General features: G+C 43.8%; 1 protein-coding gene across 1 annotated transcript; it reads left to right on the top strand.

The window, feature by feature from the left end:
- Nucleotides 1–19,001: 19,001 nt before the first annotated feature.
- On the top strand, nucleotides 19,002–24,855 carry sost (sclerostin). The gene is made up of 2 exons (XM_080517535.1): nucleotides 19,002–19,395; nucleotides 23,085–24,855. The coding sequence occupies exons 1-2, from the start codon at nucleotides 19,128–19,130 to the stop codon at nucleotides 23,492–23,494; spliced, it is 678 nt and encodes a 225-aa protein (XP_080373661.1). The 5' UTR covers nucleotides 19,002–19,127; the 3' UTR covers nucleotides 23,495–24,855.
- Nucleotides 24,856–26,719: the final 1,864 nt, after the last annotated feature.

Genomic DNA, 26,719 nt, shown 5'->3' with positions numbered 1-26,719 from the left:
CCCCCACCCCCCCCTCTCACCCCCTCCACCCCGACAACCTCGGGCCACCGCTTTGTTTTAAAAAAAAAATGACCAGCAAACGTTTGTTGACGCGCAGCAAAGGTCGAGCTGATTAAAAATAATGAGCTGCGCGAGGTTGTCGGCGTCGCTAGCTGACGGGACGGATGTTCACAGAGTTCAGGCGAGAGATCACGGCCAGACAGGTGCCGCACGAAATGCTTCGTCCGCCGCCTCTAATGAGCTCGTTTCCTGACCGGAGCGGCTTTTTCTCCCGCTTAAAAAAAGAGCGATTTTACACAATCAAGAGATGGGGAATAGTCGAAATTAGCTTTTGTCGACAAACACCTAATCTGCAGCTTCTGGTTACATTAAATCCTCCAAAATGTACTTAGACAGGTCACGGTAGGATGGATACAATGATATAATAGAGGCTATGTTAAGAAAAAAAAAACACATAAAAACAAGTATTTGTTCCTTTTAATCAAGTCAAAAATGTTGAGAAATGAAATATTAGGATCTCGAGTGACATGATTGTATTCCAATCATCTTTTTTATTTCACTTGAAGTGCATCAAACTATGAGGGGAAAATCAAGGACGGAAGAAGCACAAACATTTGCAAAGGGTCATAAAAAGATGCACATAAGATTTGCAGCAGGCCACGAAGGGTTAAATCCCCATTTTGGTTGGTGGGAATATGTTAATGTTTAACTGGAAATGTTAATTTAACATAGATTGTAATGAAAAGTGTGGAGGTATGAGACCTCTCCTCCCTTTTCAAGCTGCACATGCTTTGTTTTTTTTTGTTTTTTTGTTTTTTTTTTAATCAAATTAATTGATCTTATTACAACCAATAACTTTCCAATAATGTAAAATTGAGTCTGTAATGAACTGAAATTTGTTTGACACCCCTGGAATAAAACAGGCCTATTTATATAATTCCAACTTTATTGGCTGCGGTTATAATATTTTTTCTTGATGCTACTTCAATCATGTATTAAATTGTTTGCCAAATATTATTACACTAATAAATCAATCAAATATTAATTAACGTATTATGGGACTTAAGCGATGGCTTAAATTATGACATTATTTATTATTCATCATCAACTGTTATGATTGTTGCTAATTGAATTGAATTCTAGAAATATAGATATTTATTCTAGAAAGGCTTCCCCTTGACCCCAGGGTGTTTTTTAAAGAGACGCTCTCCGGTAAAGTGACTTCCTGTCCGTCAGCCCATTCAGCCCCCGTTTACTTACTTATCAAGGACCCCCCCCCCCACAACCACCAGAGTCGTCCACTGCCACACCCCCCCCCCCCCCGAGCAGCATCCACACCCGACGGTCTGTCAGAGCTCCGTACGCCCCACCCCCTCGATGTGCGTGCCATACGGGAATTTATGCACACACGACATTCACATCAAGCCTTTTTTTTTTTTTTTTCCTTTTGATTTCTTCTGTATGTACTTAAAAGCATTGCAATATATGTCAATACCCCCCACCCCCCCCCCCCCCATCAGATATATAGAATGTAACCACACTGAGTATGATTAACCAGGCAGTAATAGGTGTAAACGTATAACTTTAGTTCCGCAGCACATTCTCGGACGAACGCTGTATCTATTAATCCTCGGCATAATACTGTAAACCAGAGCCGGTGCCGGGAGGGACGGTGGCTTCTGAACCCCCCCCCCCCCCCGAGACGTCAGGAGAGTGAGGACGAGTGAGACAGAGAGTCCGAGCTGTTGGCAAACAGAGGGAGTTCAGCCTCCAACGCCTCACGCACCATATTAATCCCCAGCTGCAGGTTTTTCGGCATGTTAGCATGAATCCAGGGGGAAGCGTCTCACCAGAGGGAAGGATTGGTCGTCTCACCTCATTAATGGCACTATTTACTCCTCCTTTGATATATCTGTATACATTTAAATATATACATGTATACTGTATATACATATACATATATCAAGTGTTGACATATATGAATGTATGAGCAATGTGTCTATAATGTGTAGGTATTGTCAGTATGTCTTAAGTCCTTATATATCACGTTATATTTGTATATGACATTGCGGATTAGCTCCTCGTTTTCCTGTCTGCTTCAGTTTGAGTACATGTACATTGATATTCACGTATAATGTGCATGTGAAAATGTTCGGTGTACTTGTGATATGGCATATCACAAAAACGTGCAAAACGTGCTTACGATTAGCTAGCAGGGTTTTTCCCGGGTCAGGACACTGGGGCATGTGGATCATCGCGTTTTGCACAAACTTCAGTTTCCCATTGTTTTTTTTGTTGCTTTTTTTTTTTTGCCGATTTGTCCGTGAAGTCCAGCGAGATGCAGGTGGCAGCATCAGAATGGGTTTGTTTTCTGCATCATGACCCCCCGCCGTGCACATGCCCGTCACTTTCCAGGCTGCAGTCATCCCCTCACCCAACGAGATGGTGCTTGCAAACATGTTTGCTCACGCTTGATTCTGGTTCCGCCGTCTTGTAGCTCCCTCGCAAACCTACCTTTTTGCAGTTAGCCGACTCTCCACTAGGGGGAGACGTTGTTTGGTCGAAGAGGAGCCAGATCTGTTGTCCTTAAAAAGTTGCAGCTAAGTTGATAAAAAAAACAATTTTAAAGTAAAAAAATACTTGTAATTTCTCACTGAAGTTGTTTCCAGCTGAGCTGAGAAATGTGATGCAACCAAATGGCAACAGCACCCACTAGTGGTCCAACATGAAAACGACATAAACGTCACGTAAACGGGGTCTTAAAGTCCACAGTGACCTCCGTGGTGACCTCCAAACATCGTACCATTTCCCTGGAATTATTACTTTGTCTTCATTATGGGCATCCACGTCCATATTAGAGGAAATCTGCAAAGGAAAGCAAAAGGTCAAAACTCAATACATCAAGCAGCAGAATGCTTCAAATTCAGGTTCGAGCTTCATTGTAGTTAGTCTGAAGTGGAAACGTACAAAGCGTATGAGAGATTTCTTACTGGTTTATTTATAATTAACTTTGTGAAACTGTGTCTTGTAACTCAAACACTCCTGAGACCAGCTGATAATGGAAACAGCTGGAGTCTTAGAACACGCTGTGTCAGCAGAATGTATATTCAGGGTCATTTTAAAGGTACAGCACTCAGTGAATGTAACTCAGTGTTTGCAATCAGGGAGTGAAAGCTGGCGGCCTGTTTCATCTCATGCACATGAAAATCCTAAAAACATTTTTTTTTAAAAATCAACACATCTGATTTGTGGCAACGCCGCTTCTCGCCTGTTTTGCACGACTGACCGTGGAGACGAATCAGATGCGGAGCTGCAAATTTGATCCGTGCATGCATCATCCAGCATTTCCCCCCCCCCCCCCCATCATCGCCCATGAACCCCAATCCAACCCGGACGTACGTCAAGTCTGCAGACGGGAGGGACAAAATCCAGTTCCAAACATCTCTGATGGGCTCGTCGAGTGGCCTGGGGTTTCACTTCATACCTCCGTGATACTGCCCTCCTTCTGACCGCACTAAAAGTACGCCACCACGCCGTCTATTCCTCTCGTGTTCTAGCGCACAGAATATCCTGAATGTCTAAAATCAGAAGGCTCCAGGATGAGGGTACGTACTTTCTTAGCACCGACTGCCTCTTTGTTTTTCACGATCTGGCTCCTGAGACACACTCTGTGGTATCCGGATTTGGCCACGTTAGATTTTTTATTATTTTTTTTCTAATGACTTCCAACACTTTCTGGGATCAGGATGCAACAAAGTGTGCACCGCAAGAAAATTTCGACCATGCCTACACTGCTGGCTTCACACTCTTCCTCTGCTTTGAGTAACAGAGAAACACTGCCACCTGCTGTTCAGTAACTGCACTCTTTATTACCATGTTATTACCACTTCTGTTTCCTGCCCAAATGTGAAACCCTGTAATGTCAATGTTAAGCAATTGTTTGTCTAAAAGGTACCAGCATCATTTTTTTTGTGGGTGATACAGTACAATATGTATTATGGAGAATGTCAAAATGTCAATGCCATTGATGTATATCGTTATATATACTGAGTATGTAACACGCACTAAAGGCAATTGTGAATTGCTGCATTTTACTGTCGTAACAGGCCTCGTACAATGTGAAGGTTGGATGCAGAGCAGTGGTTCCCCACCTGAGGTTCCAGGGGCCTCTGGACGTCACAGCAGGGGGGCCGGGGCGTCTCGACAGCACAGAGCATTTTACGTGAAGGATTGTTCAATCAGACGAACAAAAAGTGACAACATTTAAGTGACTATGTTCCTTCCAAACTATTGAAGAGTTTGTAAAAAAAACAAAAAATGGTTTAAGCCGAGAATTTGGGAGTAATGACGCATATGGACATTCATGCTTTAGGAAAATTAACCTTTTACCCTGCGTTAGTGCACATCAATGCTAGAGACAAATAGAGAGAGCAAATTTAATCACGAGTGACAAGAGAACAATTTAAAGTTTGTAACACAGTAGAACACTCGACATATAGGCAGGGATACATCAAAATTAAACAGTATTTCAACCGAAATACCATCAAACGTGATAGGTCTTCCTTAATTTTCTTTGAAATTATAAATGAATGGCATATTATTGAGTAGTTTTCCCCCCCTCTTTTCTGAAGTCTTGGATAATAACCCTTGAAAATGTCCTTCAATTTTTTTTTTTTTTACGTTTTCAAAGTATTTTAGTTACCTCAGAGAAGTTAAAGGTACGTTAATTAATCATTTTGGGCTGGGTGAGCTACACCTTGACTTGTAGTTCCGCTTTGTGCCACAAGGTGGTGTGGTGAGTCTTTATGCATTCCGCTAAAGAGCAGAAGCAGAAGAAGCACATTATGATGCTGACTCAGCTAACGGACACATTTCGGGATAATTTTAGGACTTTTTTTTTGTTTTTTTGTTCGGCCCAAGTCGCAGTTTGGACTCTTCTTCTCAAACCAAACCAAAATATGAAATTTTAAAAACAAATTGGTCTCGACTGTGACGTTCGGGATTAAACGATCCTGAAAGGTCCTTAAAGGTCCTAAAGGGTGGGGAACCACTGCTTCGATCCAGAGTTGAATTTGCAGATGAAACATGAGATTACTTTCTTCCCTTCAGTTATTTTCTATCTTGTCCTGTTACAAGGGCGCCAGTTGAGTTTTTGGGGTTTGATTTCAAAGTAAAGGAGGCCGAAGGTGTTTGTTTATTTATTTATTTGTAGAGTAGGAAATGTTGAACAAGTGAGATTGTGACCTACGTCTCCGACCTTTTGGGCTCAGTTGAACCCAGTAGTGACGTGTCGCTTCTTGCGATCGGGTCACTTCATGTGTTAAAGGCCGTCGGCCCCGAGCCGGAGGAGGACGGAACGAAGGGGGGGGGGGGGGGGGGGGGGGGTAAATCAATCAAACCAGGTACTTGCGGTTTATTATCGCATTAAATGGACTCGCAGGTAATTTCCTGTGATTTTTGCTTTGAGACTCTGCGTCCCATGCGGCTCCACTCAGCCATCTGTGGGCCGGACGCCGTCGCTGACATCATGGAAACCCCATCTGGCTGAACGATGCACCGGAAAAAAAAACCAAAAAACGACCGACAAGTCCTCCTCCTCCTCGGCCCGGGCGCTCTTGCTGGCTGTCGTTCTTCTCCTCCTCGACCTTTCCTTTTCTTGATGTTTTAAAAAGTGGGAGTTTTAGCACAATGAGACCACTGCCTGACTCCCGCGGGAGTCTTATTACACGGTCGATGTTTTTGTGTTCTCGGTCGGATGTCACGCGGGACATTGCGAGAGGTCGGCCCCGGTGGGTCGGCTTGTCGGCCCCGACAGCGACGACACTCGGCACCCAAAGCCTTACAGCGACGGTGGATCCCTTCGGTCTCGGGAGTTGGCGTGCGTCACGTTCACGCAAGCGGGGGTGCAGATCGAGACGTCGTTGAAGTGCACTTGATTTTAAACGGCGATGTTATTTTTCTTACCTTGGAGAAGTCCCTCCTTTCTTATGTTTAAGAAATAAATGGTTGAGGTATTAAAGATGCAGGAGTGAGGAGTGGTTATTCATCCAGGGGTTGCAGCTCCAAGAAAACAAGGGTTTATTGGAGTTAAATTGAGAGGTAAAATGGGCCTAAATGCATCAGGTACGTTTTTCTTTTTTTTAAATTCTTGTTTAATATCAAATTCAACATAGAAATTGTGATGGGAAAAGAAAAATATGTTTTAAACACTGTTTAAACACTAAACCTTTGGAGCACATATGCAACATGTTGCCTTATTTCATTATTTTGTGAAACAATTATATGAATGTAATAATAATAAATGTTATTTGCAGCTTGGAAGTTAATCAGTAGGCTGCAGGACAGTGTCGTGGTTAGAACTCTCATCTCAAAACAAGAAAATACCCAGTTTGAGTCCAGGTTTGGAGCCGTTCTGTGTGGAGTGTGCACGTTCTCACATTAACCCGTGACCATTAGGTGGTATAGATGATGTTGTACCATCCTTACACAACTTCTGCATTCATTCAATTCAATAATTATTCATGAAACATGGGATTAAAAGGGATATTTCGCCTTCCTGATTTGGCAAAGTGGCTTTTCCTAAAAATGCAAGTGACAGACTGAATGTATTGTCACCTGACGCACCTGGTTTGTTGTGCATAGAGCATTTTAGGCACAGAACAAGAAGATAAATTAGTAGGAATAAAGCCTGTAATTAGTCATTTACAGCTTTCCTCCTCCAATTTAGAGAATATTAAAGGTTGAAATTATAATTCTTTATCATGTAATGCATACATTTGATTAAAAACGGCGCTTAAGTTGTTCATTTCTGAAGTTTTGAAGTTGAAAACGAGGTGGATTTTTTCAAGGATCTCTGCGAATGAAGTTTAAAACTTCAGTCCTGTTATCTTTTTTTAATCGAGTCGAAACCGTCCTGCACGGTTTCACCAGCAGGTGGCGACAAACTCCTGCTCAAAATTGCAGAAACAAAGCGAAAGGGGGGAGAGAGAGAGAGAGAGAAGAGGAGGAAGAAACATTCAGAAGGGGAAATGACATCAGCTGTGGGAATGAGATGACAGGGATTGAAATGCTATTTTATGTCCTGCACACCTGGGGACGGAGCAGCTCCGCAGCGTGACGTCCGTCAGGGTCACACCGACTGACTGGACTCAACTCTCTCGGCCTCCTGCGTCACTCTTTTTTTCCCTCTACACGCTCCCTTGCACAGCAATTATTGAGGACCAGCTGTGTGGTCCCTCCGGGGCCCCCCCAGTAATCCAGGGACCCCCCCCCCCCCATTCCTCCTCCTCTCAAACAGCACCTGGTGAAACTAAAGAAGAGAAAAGTGAAGAATTACGTGTTTATAATAAAAGAAACCCCTGTTCGAAAGCCACAAACTAACAGTCTATACATCACGGGGTTGGGAAGTTTTTAAAGTAAAGGAGGCTGAAGGTTTTTTTTTTTTTTTTTTTGTACAGTAGGAAATGTTGAACAGTGTGATTGTGCCCAACGTCGTTGTGAAAGTCGTGAAGCTCAATCCCTTGAATTTAACATTGCGTTTCCAACATGGTAAAATTTCTAATCAAAGTCAAAGTCAAAGTCAAAGTCAAAGTCAGCTTTATTGTCAAGTGTGCTAATATGCATGACATACAGCACAGATGAAATTTCAGTCCTCTCTGACCCACAGTGCAAAAAGGCATGTAACAATAATACTAGATGATCTGCATTTCCCAAGGCAGATGCATGATAGTGTGAATGCAAACTGTAATGTTTTTTGCTGCCTGCCCGCGGCAGGTAGACTGGAATGCTTTGAAAAAGTTGGGAAAAGTTGAAAAAGTTCAATAAGTTGAAACAGTTGAGAAGTATCAAAAAGTTGAAAAAGTTTCAAAAAGTTGAACTAGTTTCAAAAAGTTGAACAAGTTTCAAAAAGTTGAAAAAGTGTCAGTTGTAAAAGTTTCGAAAAGTTGAAAAAGTTTCAAAAAGTTGCACAAGTTACTAAAAGTTGAAACAGTTGAACAGTTTAAAAGTCGAATGGTTAGAAATCGGTTAAGATTTGAAGAAGTTATAGCTGGTTAAAATTTTCTCCATCCGTTAACATTGGAAAAAAAGTGGCACAAAAGTTGAAATATTTTAAAAAGTTGACGAGATTTCAAAAAGCCGGAACATAGCCGGAAAGTGCCGAAAAAGCTGCACGATTTTATATTTGAATGGTTGCGAACGGGTGAAGATTGCCAGAGTTTTAGCAATTCGAAAAACGTACAGAATAAACAGAAACAGAATCTCAAGAGTGTGAATGCCTTGCATTCACACTAATTAAAAATAACAATTTAAAAATGTAAAAATATATACACCATACATCGACACCATTTTCTTTTCTTTTTTGCTGTAGAACTGAGGGGAGTCCGTATTTACGTTTTTTTTTTATAATATTATGAAACTGTCACGGGTCTGTTGAGCTCAAATGGAGCCGTTACGTGGCCCCCGAACTGGAATGAGTTTGACACCCCCTCCAACCTCCAGGGTGCCCGAAGGAGAGAAATGCCCGGCCCAGTGTGCACCGGGGGGAGCACTGCGGGTCCGGAAGCAGCCCGAGGTTCCAACTGAAGGGATTATGTGTTGCAGCCAGGTTATGGCTCCCTCTCTGCCACTCTACCAAAAGGAATCCAGGACGCTTGTTTGGGGAATGTCATCGGTAAGAGAGCGTGTGATGAGGTGCCATTTTATTCCAGCTATGTGGTGGAAATGTTTCAGACGGGTCACGTGACCCACTTTTTACTACCGAGTCTGCACACGAACGAGGTTCAAATAGGTCCGGTGAAGGTTTTCCGATAATTAAAATGTCACATTTGTGCTGGGAAGGGTATGTTTTAGATCTGAGAGTCGCTCATCATGTGGATAACCCGGGTGGAGCAAACTCATGTTTGATACTTGTTTATAGGGGAAGTGATTCATTGGTGGGAAACAGGATATCTAATCAGTCACACAGATTTTTGGCTCTAACGAAGACGCATTTTTTCCCCCATAATTTCACAAAATAAAAGTTATCAGCGGCCTTTGAAAGTTTTATTGCCGCTTGACTCATTTATCCCGTTTCCCTTCGGGCTGGATGGAGTCGATTTTTAAGGTCAGTCGTATCTTACAATTCATCAGGCCGCTAACCAGAGGTAGAAGGTAATGGAGTATTTGGACCTGCGTTCAAAAGTACATTTGTACCGATCTTGACGGTAAGCGGGGAAACCAGGTTTGAATCCTTGTATAACCAACAATAACACCTCCGAATCTTTACTTTTCTACTTTTATATAAATAAAGAAGTTGGATTTATACAATATCTGTTCTTCTGCTTCAGTGCAGTGTGTAAGCACCTTTGGCAACCCTGCTTCTTGCGGCACTTAGATCCATTTTTCCCCCTCATATGGAGCGTTCGGCTTCAATCTGTGTCCTCATTTTTAACGGCTTTATCAAATAGAAAGCATACGATGCTCACGTTAAAGTCTAATTTCCTGCACTCGCATTTGTGGAGCCGGTGAAAAGGGGAGACATGCACATCTGCGGTGCAGCACTAATTATTAGGAAAGTATCTAGAAGGAGGGAGGGAGGGAGGGTGGGGAAAGGAGAAGGAGAGAATGGGCCCTCAGATCTTCTTCCAAACGTCTGTGCCCGTGGTGCTGCTGCACGTTTCATCTCAACTTTCTCTCCCAGTGCACTTGCTGTGCGGCGGATCGATGCCGCGTACGTGCAGCACACCCACACTCTGGTATGAGGATAAAGCCGTGGTGTCGGCCCAGCCGGCGGCTGGGGAGAAATAAACCCCCCCCGGTTCTGAGAAAGTAACAAAGAGCAGAACGAGAGAAAGCAACGCTGGGAAAATTGTTTGCTTGTTTTTTTAAACGGGGTGCCGTGGAAACATCTGGCCCGCGGGCTGAAACCAGCCCGGCAGAGAGTCCGAGCGAAAGAAGCAGATATGACAACAACTAAATAACAACTAAAACATCTCAAAGAAGACAAACCAGCAAGAAGAAGCTCACTGAAGCTCAATATATAGAGCAGCCACTGGCTGAAGACAATCACACACTCAGGCAACAGGTGACTCACATCAGGGAGCAATCAGACGCAAGGAGCCTGAAACTAGAGATAGAGTGAGGCCACATGTACACTTACGTTTACCAAAAAACAACTTTATTGTGTGTAATAAGAAGCATGAAGCCATGATAGCTAATCAGAATCATGGAAAATGAACTGTCACAAATTGAGAGGAGTTGTGACAGAAACCTGTGGCCACGTTTACACGTACCCAGTTCAAAAAAACAGCAACAACAACAACAAAAACCAGGTATATTTTTCCCTCTCTACATTAAAAAAAAATAAAAAATTGACTTAGCACTGACCCACATATACAGCTGGTTCAGAGGTGCTATGAGCATGCCAAGCCTGTAGGGGGCAGTGTAGCAAAAGCATGACGCCATGATAGCCAATCAGAATCCTGGAGAAAAAAAAACCAGGTAGTCTCAAATTGTGACGTAAATATCCACCTGCCCCCCCTTTACATCCAGATCTCCACTGTGGCCAGAGTTTTCAGGAATCATCGTTTGTGGTGAGTCGTTGCTGCGTTTATGTGTAAATGCGCCCAATTGCAGAGAAATACCGTGAGGACACAAGATTTCAGACTTTAAAAAAGTGACATATGTATGGACAAGTTGGATTGTTGTCACGGTGACTGTCGACTATTAAACTACCAAGTCCCAGGAGAGTATGGACTGGGAGTCACCGCCGTGGTGCACATGCACGCTGCTGCGTTTCAGAAAAGTGTTGCGTATTTCCCCCGTTTCCGCACAGTCGGGGCATTTTACAAAAGTTTCATTTTTATTGTTTTCCATGGAGACTTAGTCTGAATGTTTTTGTTTTCGGAAATGTTCCACCTTGGGGAGCCTTTAAAAAAAAAAAAAATAGCATTATCGGTGGCTCCGAGCACCATTGTCATGGAAACAAACACCCATAACAGGAACGTTTGGCCTAAAGTTAGGATTCTTAACGTGGTCACAGGTCTCATATGTCTCCGATAGCGGCACAACGAACACCATCGAGAGAGAGAAAGATGATAAAGCATGACAAAGCCTACAATAACTGAAACTGCCTCGCTAACTTCGCTAATCTAACGCAGTATCTGACACGCTTTTTCAACTCCTCCACGTTTCCTTCAGGTTTGTCGGAGCTTCGTTTTCCCGTCACGCTAACTGAAAAAGTCTGCACATGACGGAGCCGACGCATCGGCGGAGGAGGAATATTTGACTGCACAGTGGAAAAAGTGAGTATTCCCCTGAACCATTACCTTCGCAAATAAATACAGTGTTCTGCATCCTCGTGACTCGGTCCTCCGACGGGAATCGCATCTGAGTGATGCATTTGACCAAACCAGCTCCAGATGGGCTGTAGCACTCAATTAGCGTCACCTGCTCAAGGTTAACTGCACCGGCTGAGCCCCGTGCACCTCGTCCAGGAGCCACTTCTACCTGGACGGGGACTTAAAAAGAAAAAAAAAACAGCCCCTCATCATGGAGGTTTCTCAGGACGTGTGCGCGGCGTGAGATTTCCCCGTTCACGAGAAGTCATAAAGGCGTGGAGAAATATTTGGAGAAGTTGGTCAGAATCCACCGTACTCCACCGCCCAGCTCACCGGGGCCCTCAGAAGTGGAGCCAGCGCGCTCAGCTGTGGCCACGTCACGCCCGCGTGCCGCCGCCGCGACGCTAATAAACGGCGTGGCGGTCACACGCCGGGCACGGCTGGACTGCGTCAGGAAGCCGCAACGGTGGGTGGGCTCGGCGCGCCGCGCGGGCCGCCGCACCTCCACGCAAACCAGCCGACGAGAACCTCCGCACGGCGCTGCTGTTAATTAAACTCCGACTGGATTGAACACAAGAACTCTGTGGATTATTCACACGTGTTTATTATTCGGTTTAATTATCCCGGCAAGAAGAAAAGTCTGATGAATACCAGGCAAAAGTTCCCAGTCGATTCGTTTCAGTGTGATGTGTGAGAGAGAGAGAGAGAGAAGTACACACAAAGTGTCAACCTGAATGATTTATGGCCCCACTGATTTATGAGCCAGGGGGCGGAGCTAAAGGAGGTTTTTTTTAATGGTTTTATGAGGGTCTTTAAAGGTCTAATTAAGCTGTGATTAAGGTAATTTAGGGGAACTTTTCTGAAACCAATACACATAAAAAACTAAGAGTTTTTACTTGAAATGTTATGTAAATGGGGGTCTTGTTCTCTTCAGCAGGTCTTGGGTCGGTCTAATTGGAGGCATTGATAGGCGCCAATCAGATGATCAAACCATCTGGTGTCTCCGTCGGCGGGCAGCGGCTCCGCTTTGACACTTTGAGCTCCTCACTCCTTCACCTTCAACCAACCAAAATCCAAAATGTGATTCCAAGGTGCCGAAGGGTCTTTCTCTTTAACCATCTGTCAACCACGGCAAAACAGAAGTATCTCGTAATGTTTACTGCGGTTCGCCTTTGTATCGTATCTGTGATTTGTTTACGTTCGCTCCGGCCTGCAGGCGGCGAAAAGCCGCTTCGTCCTGAAACGCTACGCAAATTAAATTATCGAGCAAGTAAACTTCGGAACGTTTGTTTACACAGTTCATTCTCGGTCTTTTGAAATATTTCTACGTTGCCAAAATTGTGCAGCGATGCATTGACCGTGTGGGCGAAAAGCCGTATTTATACACCCACTTGGCGCATTCAGATATATCCCGGGCTGGATGAGCTACAGTCAGATAAAAGCAGGCGACAAGCTGGGTTCATTGTGACAGAAAAAGATAGTGGAGGATTTTGTGCGGTGGTGTGATTTCCCCCTCCGCTCAGAATAGTGCTCAGAATGCTCGCGGTCGAGAGGTTAGAGACAGTTTACTGTGGTCGGCCAGGCTTACGGTTCCTTTTTCCGTTTGGCTGCCAACGTGAGGGCGTCTATTTTGACGAGTGCCAAGAAGAAGAAAAAGATGAGGACAAACAATGGGAATGGCTGGAGTCCGACTCGGAAGAGCCAAAATGCAAGTACAACCTCCTGGAAAACCACGAAAAGGTCAACTTGTGTTGCTGCTTTTGCTCCATCTTTAGTGCAACAAAGATTTAAAAAAAAAAAAAAAAAAAAAATCTAAATACAGCTATATGTCGACGATCACTTATTATTAGTTAAAAATGAGATCAATACAAAATATGGCATTAGCCTGAGCTACTATCCAAAAGGAAAAAAGAAGTCAGGATTGCCTCATCTCTTTGTTATAATATTCAGCTGAACAATGATTAATTACTTCCATTATAGACATGCACAGATATAGCTTGGAAAGAGCTGCGTGTAAATAAATGGGCGATAAATCAATTGCTTGAGCTGTTTGAAACGGCGACGTGTCCAGGGTCAACGCACAGCAATTGATCATCCGCTGCGTTACAGCACTTCTGGCTAAATTCTCCACACATGTATGGCGACGAAAGCGACGGAAGCGGTCGCGCACATTTGCTTTTCATCACTTTTAGCCCGCAAACACTTCCACTTGAGCGCCTTTAATATGAAAACACTTCTGATTAACTTTTACCCTTATAGCTCAAGATATTGCGCGGCTATATATATATATATATTATTTTTTAATTTGACTGTATTTACTGCTTTCCAAACACCAAAACACTGCAGCTGTGTTGACAAGGCCAAGTCACCTCTGCACCACCTAGTGGTGAGGAGGTCGCACTGCAACAGAGGCAGCTCAGTTACTATGAACTAAACTAGATTCCCGTGAAGAGCTGCACTGTTGCTCTTCCATTAAACTCCTGTTTAATGGGGGAAGAGGACATTTTGAGTGTCATGTAAATATATAAATTCTAAACTTTGTTTGTTTTTAAAGTTCTTAATAGACTTGTTTCAGCTTATTTAGCTGAGCATTTAACATTACGGGCCCAAAAAAGAGCTCTGAGGTCCTTAGCTACCTAAGCAGCTACTTAAGACTGCCTAAGATTGGCGACTTGAAATAGCCTGTAAGTGTAAATGACCCTGTAACGGACTGGTGGTCAGGTGACATCCTCCTAAAGGATTCTTCGTCCATAACCAGCACCAGTTGGATCATGCCGTTGTCTCGTATTGACGGACTGGAAGGAGTTTCTACTTGAGACACAATGAAGATGCAGCCTCTGTTGTGGTCCTAGTTTCTTATTAAGAAATGAGCTAAATACATCCAGATGTTCAGCCTCTTCAAATGTAAATACAGTTGACAAACACTTGATAAATATCTGCTTGTATTTTCCTCAGAAGTCTTCCGTTGCTGAAACGGGATCTCTCCTCAGATTTGTTCTGTCACAAATGATACATCTGCAAACTTTGCACGCCAAATATCGTGAAAAAGAATTTGCAATTTATTCTTCCTTTTTGTTTTTTTTATGACAGCTTTTCAAATGGAATAACACTGAAGGAATGCATCGGACCACAAAGCCATTCATCACTGATCCACTTCCTCAGAGCTCGTATTGACAAATGTCTTTTAATGCATGTATTTAACATCATGTTTTTATTCGCAGCATGCGATTGTTCCCATGCTGCATTCAAAGAGTCTGCTTCACTATTCCAATTCATGTATATTTTATGGAAAAGCCTATATTCCCTTTTATGACAAAACATTGTCTTCCTGTCTTTTATTTGCCCACAAAACACAGGGAAAAAAAAAAAAAAAAAAGCTCTATTCAGTTGTTTTCATGCTGGCCGCAGTAGAAAAGTGTGTGTTTTGATAAAACCAAGATGTAACAAAGTGCAGATGAAACAGATGAGCAGCTGATGAAAACATCACATCACGATGACGACGAGGAGCCTGACATCTTCCTCACATCCATCGCTACGAGAAACAGATGGAAATACCAGTTTGGTGAGTGTGTGAGTCTCTTCTAGAGCTCTTGTAACCCGGGTGCGCCCCGGGCCAATTGGAGGCCCTCAGCAAAAGGAAATTAGGAGGCCTATTTGCCCAACGGCGAGACGGCAGATTGTCAAATTTGAGCACCACTGAGCCTCGATTTTCCTTGATTTGACACCCAGCTTAACAGATATATGATATTTCTGGCGTATTGGTTTCTCTTCCTATGATATTGAGTGATTCTTTGCACAAAACTAGGCTGGAGAAATGTCCCGAATAACCTGGTCTGAGCATTTTGTCTTCAGAGAGTTGCTTTCTAAAGGTTTTTCAGCTGTGGATCGAGCTCGTAGTTTATGCTCAGGAGGCTAACACATAATGTATTATCACACTGAGCTTCTCTCCTTTTCTTCTCACTATCCTCTAACCCAGGGTTGTCCAACATAAGGCCCGTGGACCAAAACCGGCCCTCAAGAGGCTCCGATCTGGCGGAAATACCAATAAAATGGTAAAGATTTCAAAGAAAACATGCATTTTTGAACACATTTCTTAAGAGCGACACAACACTGAGACCCGAGCTGAGATATTAGTGATGCTGACATAATGGATTGTAAACTAGTATTAGACTCAAAGTCATGCTGTCAGGGGGAGTTTGTAAAAACACCCACAATGCAACAGCAATAGGAGACGTTTTTTTTTTGGACGCCTCACTGTCTTTCACACCAGAAAGTTTAATTAAAATTCCCTTTATGTTGAGATTGCAGTCATTTGTTTGACATTTTCATCAAGTATACTCAGCATTTGAATTTTGAGGCGATCACGGCACAATGTGATGTTTGTGGCCCCTCAATTCAAATGTGTCTGACACTCCTGGTCCAGCAGAATCAGCCTCCTCCCAGTCTGGTTCTGCACATTTCTTCCTGGTAAAAGTGTCTTTATCCTTTCTAACATTATTTATGTTTACTTGTGTGGGATTGACTGGCTTTTCAAAATAAATGCACCACAAGTTACCAGTGTTGAAATCCAACATATAATCAATAAAACATCACTATTTAAATATGGGAGAATTTTGACTTAGTGTATGAAAAAATGTTGCATTCACTAAGAGAACTTGTGTATTTTGTATCAGATTACAAAAAAATAAACCAATTTCAAGCACGATAATCGCATTTTGTTTATTTTATGTCTGTTGAATGTAAAAAATGTTTTGGCATTTTGCTGTGATTACTTTTTCTTTTACTCTCCTTGGCTCATGATCGTGTTGAGAAGTCGAAATATGTTTGTATGTTTGCGATCAGGTTGTCTAAACGTGACCAGGACGCCGGGCGCCAGGACAGCTTGTTTGTGGACCGCAAAACAATGTTTTCCCCCATTTCCATAAAAATCAAACTGCACTCTGCAGCGCTGGAGGCTTCCTGTCAGTCTGCGGAGCATCTGACTGCTATTTGGACCGTTATCGTGATAGAAAAACACTCCCCTCGGGGCTCACGGGCTCCAGGAAGAAACCCAGAGGCCTGAATCCAGACCGTGACTGACATCCGTCACGACGTCGGTGAGCAGGCCGTAATCAGAGCTGGCTTCGCCGAAGACATCGGGTCCGTCACATAAAGAAAGGAAGCTGGCACGGCCTCAGAGCTGGAGGGTTACACACAATACGAGCTGTCTGCTTCACTTACTTTAAAACCTCCCGGATCGTAACATCAGTGTCATGCTGAACGTCAGAAATCATTAAAAAAAGGGAAAAAAAGAAAAAGAAAACGCTCCCGTCAGTGCTTATGAAAAACTTTCTGAGACTCAATGAGGCTTTTAGAACAGGAAAAAAAAACCCTGAACATTATCCGCAAATATGCTCAGGCTATTGTTCATTCATGAAGATGTCAAAGCCTGAATATCTTAACATCCTCTTTATGAAGCAAATATACAAATAAACAAGGTATTTATTACTTTCAAACTATTCTTCTATTTATATTTTGCAACATTTAACTCTTTTCGATGGTAAGATTCAACCAGACACTCGTTAAAGTAAAGATTAAGAACATGATGTAAAATGTATTTATGAAAAATTAAGAATGGAATGTTTTTCACAATTTATTTCTCAAAAAAGTGTCTAAATCGGACATATTCTCACTGTGTTTCTGTAACAGGTTGAAAATTCTGACTCAGTCTTATAATGTGAGTTATTAACAACGACCATCTTACAGATAATTACAGGAGAAAATGGTGATTATGGACCCATCTCCAACATAATATTGACCTGGATGAAGATTTTAAATCTCAAACTTTATTTTCTCTCCTATCTTGTAACCCAGGATTCATAGTTCTGCATCTATAAACTCGTCCACATGAACCATGTTCTCATCCTTTCCCTCCACCAGACTTGTTTATTCCCCCTCAAGAGGGCAGTGTTTGAATAAAAGAGCCTCCATCTGTCAGCACTCATCAAATCACCGGGATCGGAGTGAAGCCAAGAACTTGTAGTCCTCAGTCTGCATTATTATATTCAAACCAGACACGCAGATATAGAATTGTCGGATTCCCATGCAACAACACGGGCAGCGATCGAATGTTGCACACTACAGATGGAGCTGCAGAGTTTATTCTGCAGCATGCGGGAGAAGAGCAGCGTCATTCGTTTTGACTGTTCCTGCTGAGAGCGGTAACACTGTAATTAATGTGAGGGGAGGATGATTAATGTGTGTTTCAAACAGTGAAGAGAAGAGAGAGGAGAGGGAATCTCTCACAGGAGAACGAGGTGGTCCAAAATAAACCAGCTCTGGACACTTTGTGGGGGCATTTATTCAAATACGCACAACCCAGAGTGTGCAAGGTTGTTTCACGACTTTAAACTCTGTAAAAACACCGTTAAGTGGCGTTTACAACCGGTGGAAAAGCACAATTCCCACATTTCCCACAATCTATCGCTTAAAAATTCACAAAATTCAATATATTTGTCATTGGAATTGGATAAAAGCTTCACTGCGTGCTGCTGGACACCCTCAGCCTTCTACATAATGCATCATCCATCTTCCCCACTGTTTCGTCCAAGTGAGGTCACGAGGTGATGAAGCCGAATCCAGCTGACTGAAGGTGAGGACGCACAGGAAAAACACGGAGAGACACTCAGGTTACATCCAACTTAGAGCCTCAGATGTTTCTGGACTGAGGGAAAAAGATGGAATAAGCTGAGAAAAAGTCATGGTGGACATGCAAGCCTCTACACCAACTGCACCTGTCTCCGTTTATAGTAAAAAAAAAAAAAAAATCCCGCAAATTTCCATTTTAAAATGTGATGAATGAATGCTTAAAGTCCACTGATCGTTTACAGGATGAATAAACACCATCATGCGCCATTTAATTAAATTTAAGCTGCTGAAAAACACTAAACTGACCAAAATGACAAGAAAGGCACAACTTATTAAACGATCATTTAAAAAATGATCTGTAGAACATATTCTACACATGAATAACCATCACTCTCCTACTATATAATGTATTATTTTCAAAGAATAGGGATGGAATTACCAGATTGACAGATGTTTGCAGATATTTTTTTTACATAATTCTTTTGAATTCTTAATAAAATTATTTGGATACCAAAACCATTTGTGTAAGATTATTCATTTTATATGTGAAAAATTTATATATTTCTTACAGCTAAGTAGAGATCAACTAATAGCACAACCAACGTTTCATCAAGCGCATTTATTCATGTTTAGTCGAATTATTCCATCATGTTTCCGTGGATTTACGTTCATTAGGAAGAAATTGCAGAAGTGACCAAACATGATCTCTTGCCAGATGAGGGGGTTAAACACAAGGAAATCATTAAAAGATGGGAGAGGCGATGCATGTTGGAACAGCAGAATAAAAATGTGCAGATTAGAAACCCCCCCCCCCCCCCCTTTCCCCCCTTTCCCCCCATTTATTCGCTTCACATTTAAAAAAAAAATATTTTCTACCCCCCCCATTTCTCAATCCTCATCTTCTCCTCTCCTTCCTCCCACCGCCTCCTCTCTCAATGAGTCTCTCTCCGGGTTCAACCCCTCCCACTTTGCTCCAGCGCTTAATTGCCAGCCCCGACGGAAACGTGCGTAATGCTTAAATACCGTGCGCGCCTCTTGCGCTCACGGAGACTGGACGTGACCAGCGTGTCCAACCATCTCGTCACCCGATTTTTTTTTGAATCTACAAGCTTTTTTCTTTTTTTTTTTTTTGCTATTATTTGTTGTCCGTGTGAGATTTGCGTCTCTCCCGAGCCGAGCAGCATGCAGGTGTCTCTGGCTCTCCTCGTCTCCAGCTCGGCGCTGCTGCTGCAGGGATGCTGCACCGCCGTCAAGGGATGGAAGGTATTTAAAAACGACGCCACGGAGATCTTACCGGAGTACAGAGATAACCCCCGGACACCGCAGGATGTGATACTACCGGCGTCTGGCGGCATCAGCGACAACAACAACAACGCCATCAACAACAACAGCAACTCGTTGAATAACAGGGCGAAACACGGCGGGAGGACAGCCGACACAGTCTCATTCAGTAAGTCATTACACTTTGATTCCTTCTAACTTTATTTCAATACACTTGTGACATAAAAATCATTAAATCAGCTGTTTGGGGTTAAGTTAAGGGTTTTTACGCGCATTTGCGTCACCGTGCGTAAAAGTGAGAAAACCCTCAATTTAAAACATAAATGCATAGATAGACTAAGTTGTATGCCAGATATATACATTTAATAGCCAGTCGAACATTTTTACGCTCAGAAACTCCGTAGATTGGTATTTTTACGCACCAGGCCACCGTGCGTAAAATTGATAACACTCCCAATTTAAAACATAAAGATAAAGATAGATAGATTGATATTATAACACCCAGTCTGCCACTTTACAAAGAAACTGGATCTCAACATAAAATTTGATTTCTTTCTCATGGAAACTTAATTTTTGTGGATCAGATCCCGTAAAAACCTTAAATTGTATGTTTCAAAACACCTACCCAAATACAACAAAATTACCTTCCACAACAAGTTTGTGTTTGAACTTTCATTCTAAAGGATAAAATGGGTTAGTAAGCGCTGCAAAAGAAGGATTTTAAAGGTTCAATGTTTCTGTGAAAAGACTGAACGCTTGAACATTGCAGTTCAATGAGCATCCTGTCCTCACCCTCTGCTTGGTTTTCACACCAGCTCCCCGATGAGGAGCCGCTCAGCTGTGTGGGAACAGTGTTTTCCTGTTTAACCCAGAGATGAGGGTGATGAGAGCAGCTCGGGCGCACATTCTTGCGGTTCCCTCCTCCAAACAGCGCGCTCGTAGGGACATCAGGGCTTTTTCACGTTGTCTTCCAGGTTGTTTCCTTCTCTCTTTATACTATTAGTCAAGCTCTACTTACGCCATAACCATTTGATTGCAACAACATGTCTCCAAAACAGAGAAAGTCCACGGTTTGTTCTTAGGGGGGGGGGGTTCTTTGTGGGGGTTTTGTAGAAATTGCTTTTTAAATGCAACACTGCCTCTGAGAATGATTCCCACCTGTGGCCAGTAAAGGATGTAAGTTCTGATTGAGCTGCGCTTGCAGGATAATCTCACGCGTGCTCTCATGGATTCAAGATGGGTGGCTGCGGTCGTTTTCGACCCGCTCAATCACGACCACTTGATTTGCAGATCAGAAGACGATTGATCAGATTAGGGGGAGAAGAGCTTGACGGGGCGAGTCGGGCTGGGTTAGTGTGAAGATGAAGCACAAAAGACGAGATTGTGTTTTATTTGGGTTTGTATTCGTCAGTGTTTCGAAGATAGATGTACAATTAAACTGCAGTAGCACGTGTGAGGGAGAAATCTCCTGGGTTATATAATCTTGTCGGTCCCTGCGGAGGCCTGGCCTCCCTCCAGTCCTCTCCCAGGTATCGCCTCCTTTCCGAGGGGAAAGGCGCAGCTCACGCAGCCGCACGGTAGTCTGCAGTGTGTTTCCTTCAGAGAGGCGACGATACGCGACTGTTTTAGTGGTTCTGGTGGTAATCGGTGCAAACCGCTGCCCTGCGGTGTGTGCTGGAAGCATTCTGCGCCACTGTGGTCCCTGCAGCCGCAGAATAACACTGGATCAGGTTCTCATGGGGAGGGAGGAAAACAACAACAAAAAAAGAGGAAGTCACCTCACATAAAACCTTTGTTCAGCCCTTTTTTTTCCTTCTTTTTTTTTTTTTTTGCAAAGAAAGCCACAGAGGAAAACAGATCCTCTCCGAGTGTATCATTTCTTAACCGACAGTCACTGTTTCTGAAAAAGAAAAAGAACCAGGACAATAACTCATGCGTGCGGCTGTTAAAAAAGCCGGACGATTGGATTACGGCCTGAGTGTCTCAAATCAGTCTGGCAGGTGTCCCGTTTGTTAGAAAACTGTAACGCGGCCTTAAAATAACCAGACAGCTTATTTACTCTTCCATCTCACATACACTTCCTAGCGTCCAGCAGCTTTTCCTTCCTGGACCAGCCTCCATTTGGTTTGATTGAGCTGTTTAATGGCCCTCCGCTCTGGATTCCTATCAGCTGATTGCTGCCAGCTGTTTTTTTTTTTTTTTTTGTCAGTTAATAAACACACCAGGAATAAAAAAAATTCAGAGACTCTGCTTTGAGACATTAGGTTGAATTTCTATAACTATATATTTCCAAACACACATTAAGATGTAGGGTTTATCAGTTTCTACTGGTAAGTATTACTGCAACTCCCTGCAAGAGAACCTATGGTGGATCACAAAACTCGAGATCCCTCATTCATTCTGCTGTTCAGTCATTAAGCTTTATAATCTAAATTCTATGAATAATGTGTAGGAGCTGGTGGTATAACTCGTGCTCTTTGTCACTTATAAGCATGTAAAAGAACCTATTGTGGCCAAGAAGTTCTCATGTAACACGTCCGACTTTAAAGGCGCACTTTGCTCATGTCCTCGTTCCTTTACAAGCGTGGAGAAGAACCGAAGGCAGCCACAAAAGCTAAATCCTTATTTGCGCAACAGCATTTTCAAGTCAAAATGCTAAACTTTTGTCCCGGTTTGGCCGTCGGTTCGCGGCGGTTTGAGTCACTGAAAACTCAACTTTTTCAAAACGTGTAGACGTAAATAGTTATTGTACACATGCTCACTCGATGGACAATAACAAAAATGGCTCCCAGTTTGTATGACATCATGCTGGTTTCATTACAAAAAACAAACAACAGCACTCACTAGTGGCCCAACATGAAAACTGCATCGTTTTCTGTGTTTCTGCTGTTCCCGTGGAAACGGACATAGCTTTCAAAAAACGTTGTCATGTAAACACAAAACTTTTCTGGAACAAAAAGGCCAAAAAAACGATGCGTTTTGACTGGAAAGTCACGTAAACGGGGTCTAGAGCTCATAAGAAGCCAACGTGGTCGTCCTCACAGCTTTTCACTGGTGAATTCTTTACCTCAGATACATAAATGGAGCTTCTTATATTGAGATATACAGATCACATTCACAGCGTAGACGCTCTGATCTGAGCTCCTCTGCTTTAACGTTCACCTAAAACCTCAATATCCCCCCAGTGCTTGTCCAGGTAGAAGCATGTTGGAGAGCCATTAGTATTTTAGATTCAGTTTTTAAATTGCAACAACTCCATGCAAATGCTTTTTTTTTTTTCCCCCTTTAAAGCATTTATTAGAACCTAAGAAAGTCACATAAGTTGTACAAGGTGTTTCCTCCATCCAGTGGTTTGGTTGTTCACTCTGAGGTCCCCTTGAAACATATGTTGGGCCTTTTATGTCTATTTATATTGTAAACCAATGAAAACCACCAGTTTATGGCTTTGTTGGTGCAAATTTAAGTACTTTTAGGTACTGTTAAGTATCAATTTCTACATTAAGTTGCATCAATTCTCATTGACTAAAGTAGTATGGAGTGGTGGGTTTGCAAATTACAACAAATCTATTATAATCTATTATACAAGAATAAAAAACTTGTCGTGGCCATGACAGTTATTTAAAAGTGTACTTTTGGTAGTTAATTCTCGTCTTCTTTGGAAACATGTCCTGGGTTCTTTGTGGTTTTAGTTCAATCACGCAGAGTGAAAACACTGATGAACAGAGTCTGAACAGAGCTGAGCGCACGGAGGGATCCGACGCTGCAGCGAGCCTGCAAAGAGGGTTCGTTCAGAATGTTTGTTTTGGGTGGAGTCCTCGGCTGCTCACCGCCATCTCCTCTTCCTCCCCCTTCCTCCAGGTGCCTCGGAGCTGAGCTGCAGGGAGCTGCGCTCCACCCGTTACATGACCGACGGATCCTGCCGCAGCGCCAAGCCGGTGCGGGAGCTGGTGTGCTCGGGCCAGTGCCTCCCGTCGCACCTCATGCCCAACTCCATCGTGCGCGGCAAGTGGTGGAGGAGCAGCGCGTCGGACTACCGCTGCGTCGCCGCGCACTCCCGGACGCGCCGCGTCCAGCTGCACTGTCCCAGCGGCAACACTCGGACTTACAAGATCCGCGTGGTCACCTCCTGCAAGTGCAAGCGCTTCAGGCCCCACCACAACCAGTCGGAGGCCAAGGAGCTGCCCAAGGCGCAGCGTGGCAAGAAGCACGGCCGCTCGCCTCAGGGCCGGAGCAAGAACAACACGCCGCTGACGGGAAACTCGTACTGACGCTGAGGCGGCGCGTCCGAGGGACAGACACCAAAAGCGCCCCCCCCCCCCCCCGTCCCCCCCCACACACACAAGTTACACCACACACGAAACGCAGAGCAAATCCATAAGCTATTTCCCAGGCTGGGCTTCAGTCTGTTTCCCCGGCATATTTGTGAACTTTTCTTATTTGCATGACAGAAGGAGTCGGCGCCAGAGCTCGCCGTGACTGTGACTGGCGAGGGTGTATATCCACCAGCGTCTGATCGCCCCAGCAGCTCCCGAGCCTCCCCGATGCTTGGCTCCGTCCTCCACTTATCCAGATTCCACGTAAGCACAGTGCAGCGTCCTCCCCGAGGCCTCGGCCGCCCCATCTGTACAAATATCCAGCGGATGCCGAGCTCCACTCGCTCGCTTTTTAAGGCTGAAAAGGTGGACGTCCGCTCAAAGTGGTTGTAATCCCCCCCCCCCCCCCCCCCCACCACCCCACCCCCCCAAATCCCGCTCCTCCCAGGCTGCCTGTGCATCTCGGTGGTCTCCGGCAGTGGGATGTTGACAGGTTTGCAGAGGCCCCCGGTCTGCACGGCGGTCCGGGCCAGTGGCGAAGGCCTCGCTCATCAGGACGGCCTATCGGTTCCAAGCGACGCTTTTCAACACGAGCCAGAGAGAGAGAGAGAGAGAGAGACAGAGAGAGGGAGAGAGAGAGAGAGAGAGAGAGAGAGGGAGAGAGGCGACGCTGCAGCGGGGAGGAACTCACACCAAACTCCTCCGACTCCTCTTAATCACCTAAATGAGCCCATTTCTGAGGACTGAGTCACAAAAAAAGCCATTTCCTCCAGACGCAGCCACTTCCTGTTTGCTGGATTCACACGCGTGGCGTGTGGGCGTGTCGCTACCGAACGGCGTCGGACTTTCCAACACGTCCACCACTGGAATTACCTCCACCGAACTAGACCGTCCGTCCGACAACCCGCTCCCCGCTCTGTAAATAGCTCCGGCAGGAAAGATGGCGAAAACAATGATTCCGTTTTTTGCCCGTGTGCGGACCGCCGAGGGGAAGAGGAAGTGGCGGCCGCAGACAACACAACCCCCTTCCTCCACGCCGCCGCCTCATCCTCGCGTCGCCGGTCGGGCCGCGCTCGCTTCTCTTTCCAACCGATGCAGCGACTGGAAGACGGCCTGTGACGTGGTGGTGAAACGAGGGAGATGCTAAGAAGGACTGTCGCAAAGAATGAACTGCATATTTATTTTTTATTTTCCACATTTAAATTATTTATGCAACCTTTTTGTAGCAAATAATAGCCATTATTGTCATATAGTATGATAGAGAAAGTGAAAAAAATCTGTACAGGACATGAATAAAGTAAAGGCAGATATATTTGGAAAAACGCTGGCTTATTTCATAATTATTTGTGTTTAAAGGTTGTTGTTTTTTATGACCTTTTATGCACATGTCTGGATCAGGAGTGTTGAACACATTTTAGTTCAGGGGGTTTATACGATCTGGTTTCTGCTTCAGGGGTCTGGACCAATATAGTGCATTAATAATCTTTAAACTTAAATTTTAAGTTGTTTTTTTTGTTGTGGTACCAAGTATTCCTGATGAAAATATTGATATTTTTGCAAATACCAACAATTGCGACAGAAAATTGCTACAATGATGCAAAATACAGTGAAATGTCCAACAAACCTCTCCAATAGCATTATGGGAAGCTTATATTGCACATGATTCTTAATTTTACCAATAAATTGATGCCTTAAAAAGGCATTGTGTATCAATTAAGTACAAAATTAATATTCACTTTTTGGGGTCCATTTTCACCTTTACATAATTAAACAAGTTCAATAGAAGACGAATGATGATGATCTGCTTCACCCATCTCGCCATCCTCCGTCCAAAATGAAGTGCTTTTTATTCTTTCCACCTTCCGAGAAGTTTCCTTCTCTTTCATTTGCATTTCAACAAAATGTAACCTGCTGACATGCAGTTTGTCATTTGAATTTGCAAATTGAACATACATTTAATTAACTTAACTGAAAATACTTCTTTAAAATATGTATCTGGAGTGCAAATGAAGAATCTATTCAATGCTAAACGAGTAATAGCGTAGAAGCTAAATATCGGCGGTTGCGTAGTGTGTGTTACTCTCAGAAAGCAGCAGTAAAGAAGTTGTTCGGCTTATCTTTCTGAGAGAAACATGGAGGTTTAAGCAATCCCTCCAGGATTCGATGTAAGAGCTCAAAAGTTCAAACTGCTGAAACTCCGCTGCGGCTCGGCCGGTCAGATTGAATCGTTTACGCGACCGCGGCACTGGAACCATACCTAGCTAAAGAAAACACATTTATTTTTAATTACCGGTGCATTCGCTCCCTTAAATGGTCAAATAGGCTTCAGTGCAAACGCAGAACAGAAAACCTCTGCAAACGGCCAAACAGTGGAGATTAAATTTCACTACATCATCTGTAATGTTGGGAGTCATTATGTCATTTTCAAGTGCCGCTTTCCGGGAGAGAGAACCGACATGCAATACCGCAGGTTTCCCAAGAAAATTCAATAACGCACGTAAACGGAGCGGCTTGCGTGAACGGTACTCGGAGATATCGATGCTGACAAAGCATCTGCCTCGTGTTACCGTGAGAACGTGAAGCTCCAGGCGCGTCGCCGAGAAGCAACAGTTCCCGAACGTCTCCCAGCATGACTCAGGGAGTTTTTATAGAAGTGACACGAGCTTTGATTAACCGTCGTTGGCTTTCTTTGTCAAAATTCGAGAAGAAAAGAGGTGCTGCATCATCCAGTTTGAAAAGAATTGGTTACGTTTTGGCCGTCTGTTGACACGACAACGGCGCCCAGAGACACCGAAAACGCAAATATTTGAAAACGCTACGACTTGAGAATTATTCACATTGTTGCAGATGTTTCTGCATATTGGTTGTATTTCCTCCCTTTGATGAAATATCCACTTCACAAGTATTGCAAGTTGTCAACCCTTCTCGTGAAATGGAATTAAATTCACGAGCATTCGTGCCGTTTTGGGCGCCATGTTTCCCGCCGGCCGCTCTGGCGAATGGCGTCGCCACACGCCGTTGCATAACCTGGGGAAGCTACGCAACGGCGTGTGGCGACGTCATTCTTCGTGATTCGTATCGTTGTTGCTCTCTGTGTTTGTGGTTCGATTACAAAAACAAAACAACGGCGTCAACGCGTGGTCCTGGCGTGCGAACTACGTCGTTTTCAGAACGTTCGCG

This window comes from Blennius ocellaris (assembly GCF_963422515.1).
Source record: "Blennius ocellaris genome assembly, chromosome: 21".
In the NCBI taxonomy this organism is placed as follows: domain Eukaryota; kingdom Metazoa; phylum Chordata; class Actinopteri; order Blenniiformes; family Blenniidae; genus Blennius; species Blennius ocellaris.
The sequence above is the reverse complement of the archived record's forward strand: the minus strand, read 5'-3'. Positions and strand labels throughout refer to the sequence as shown.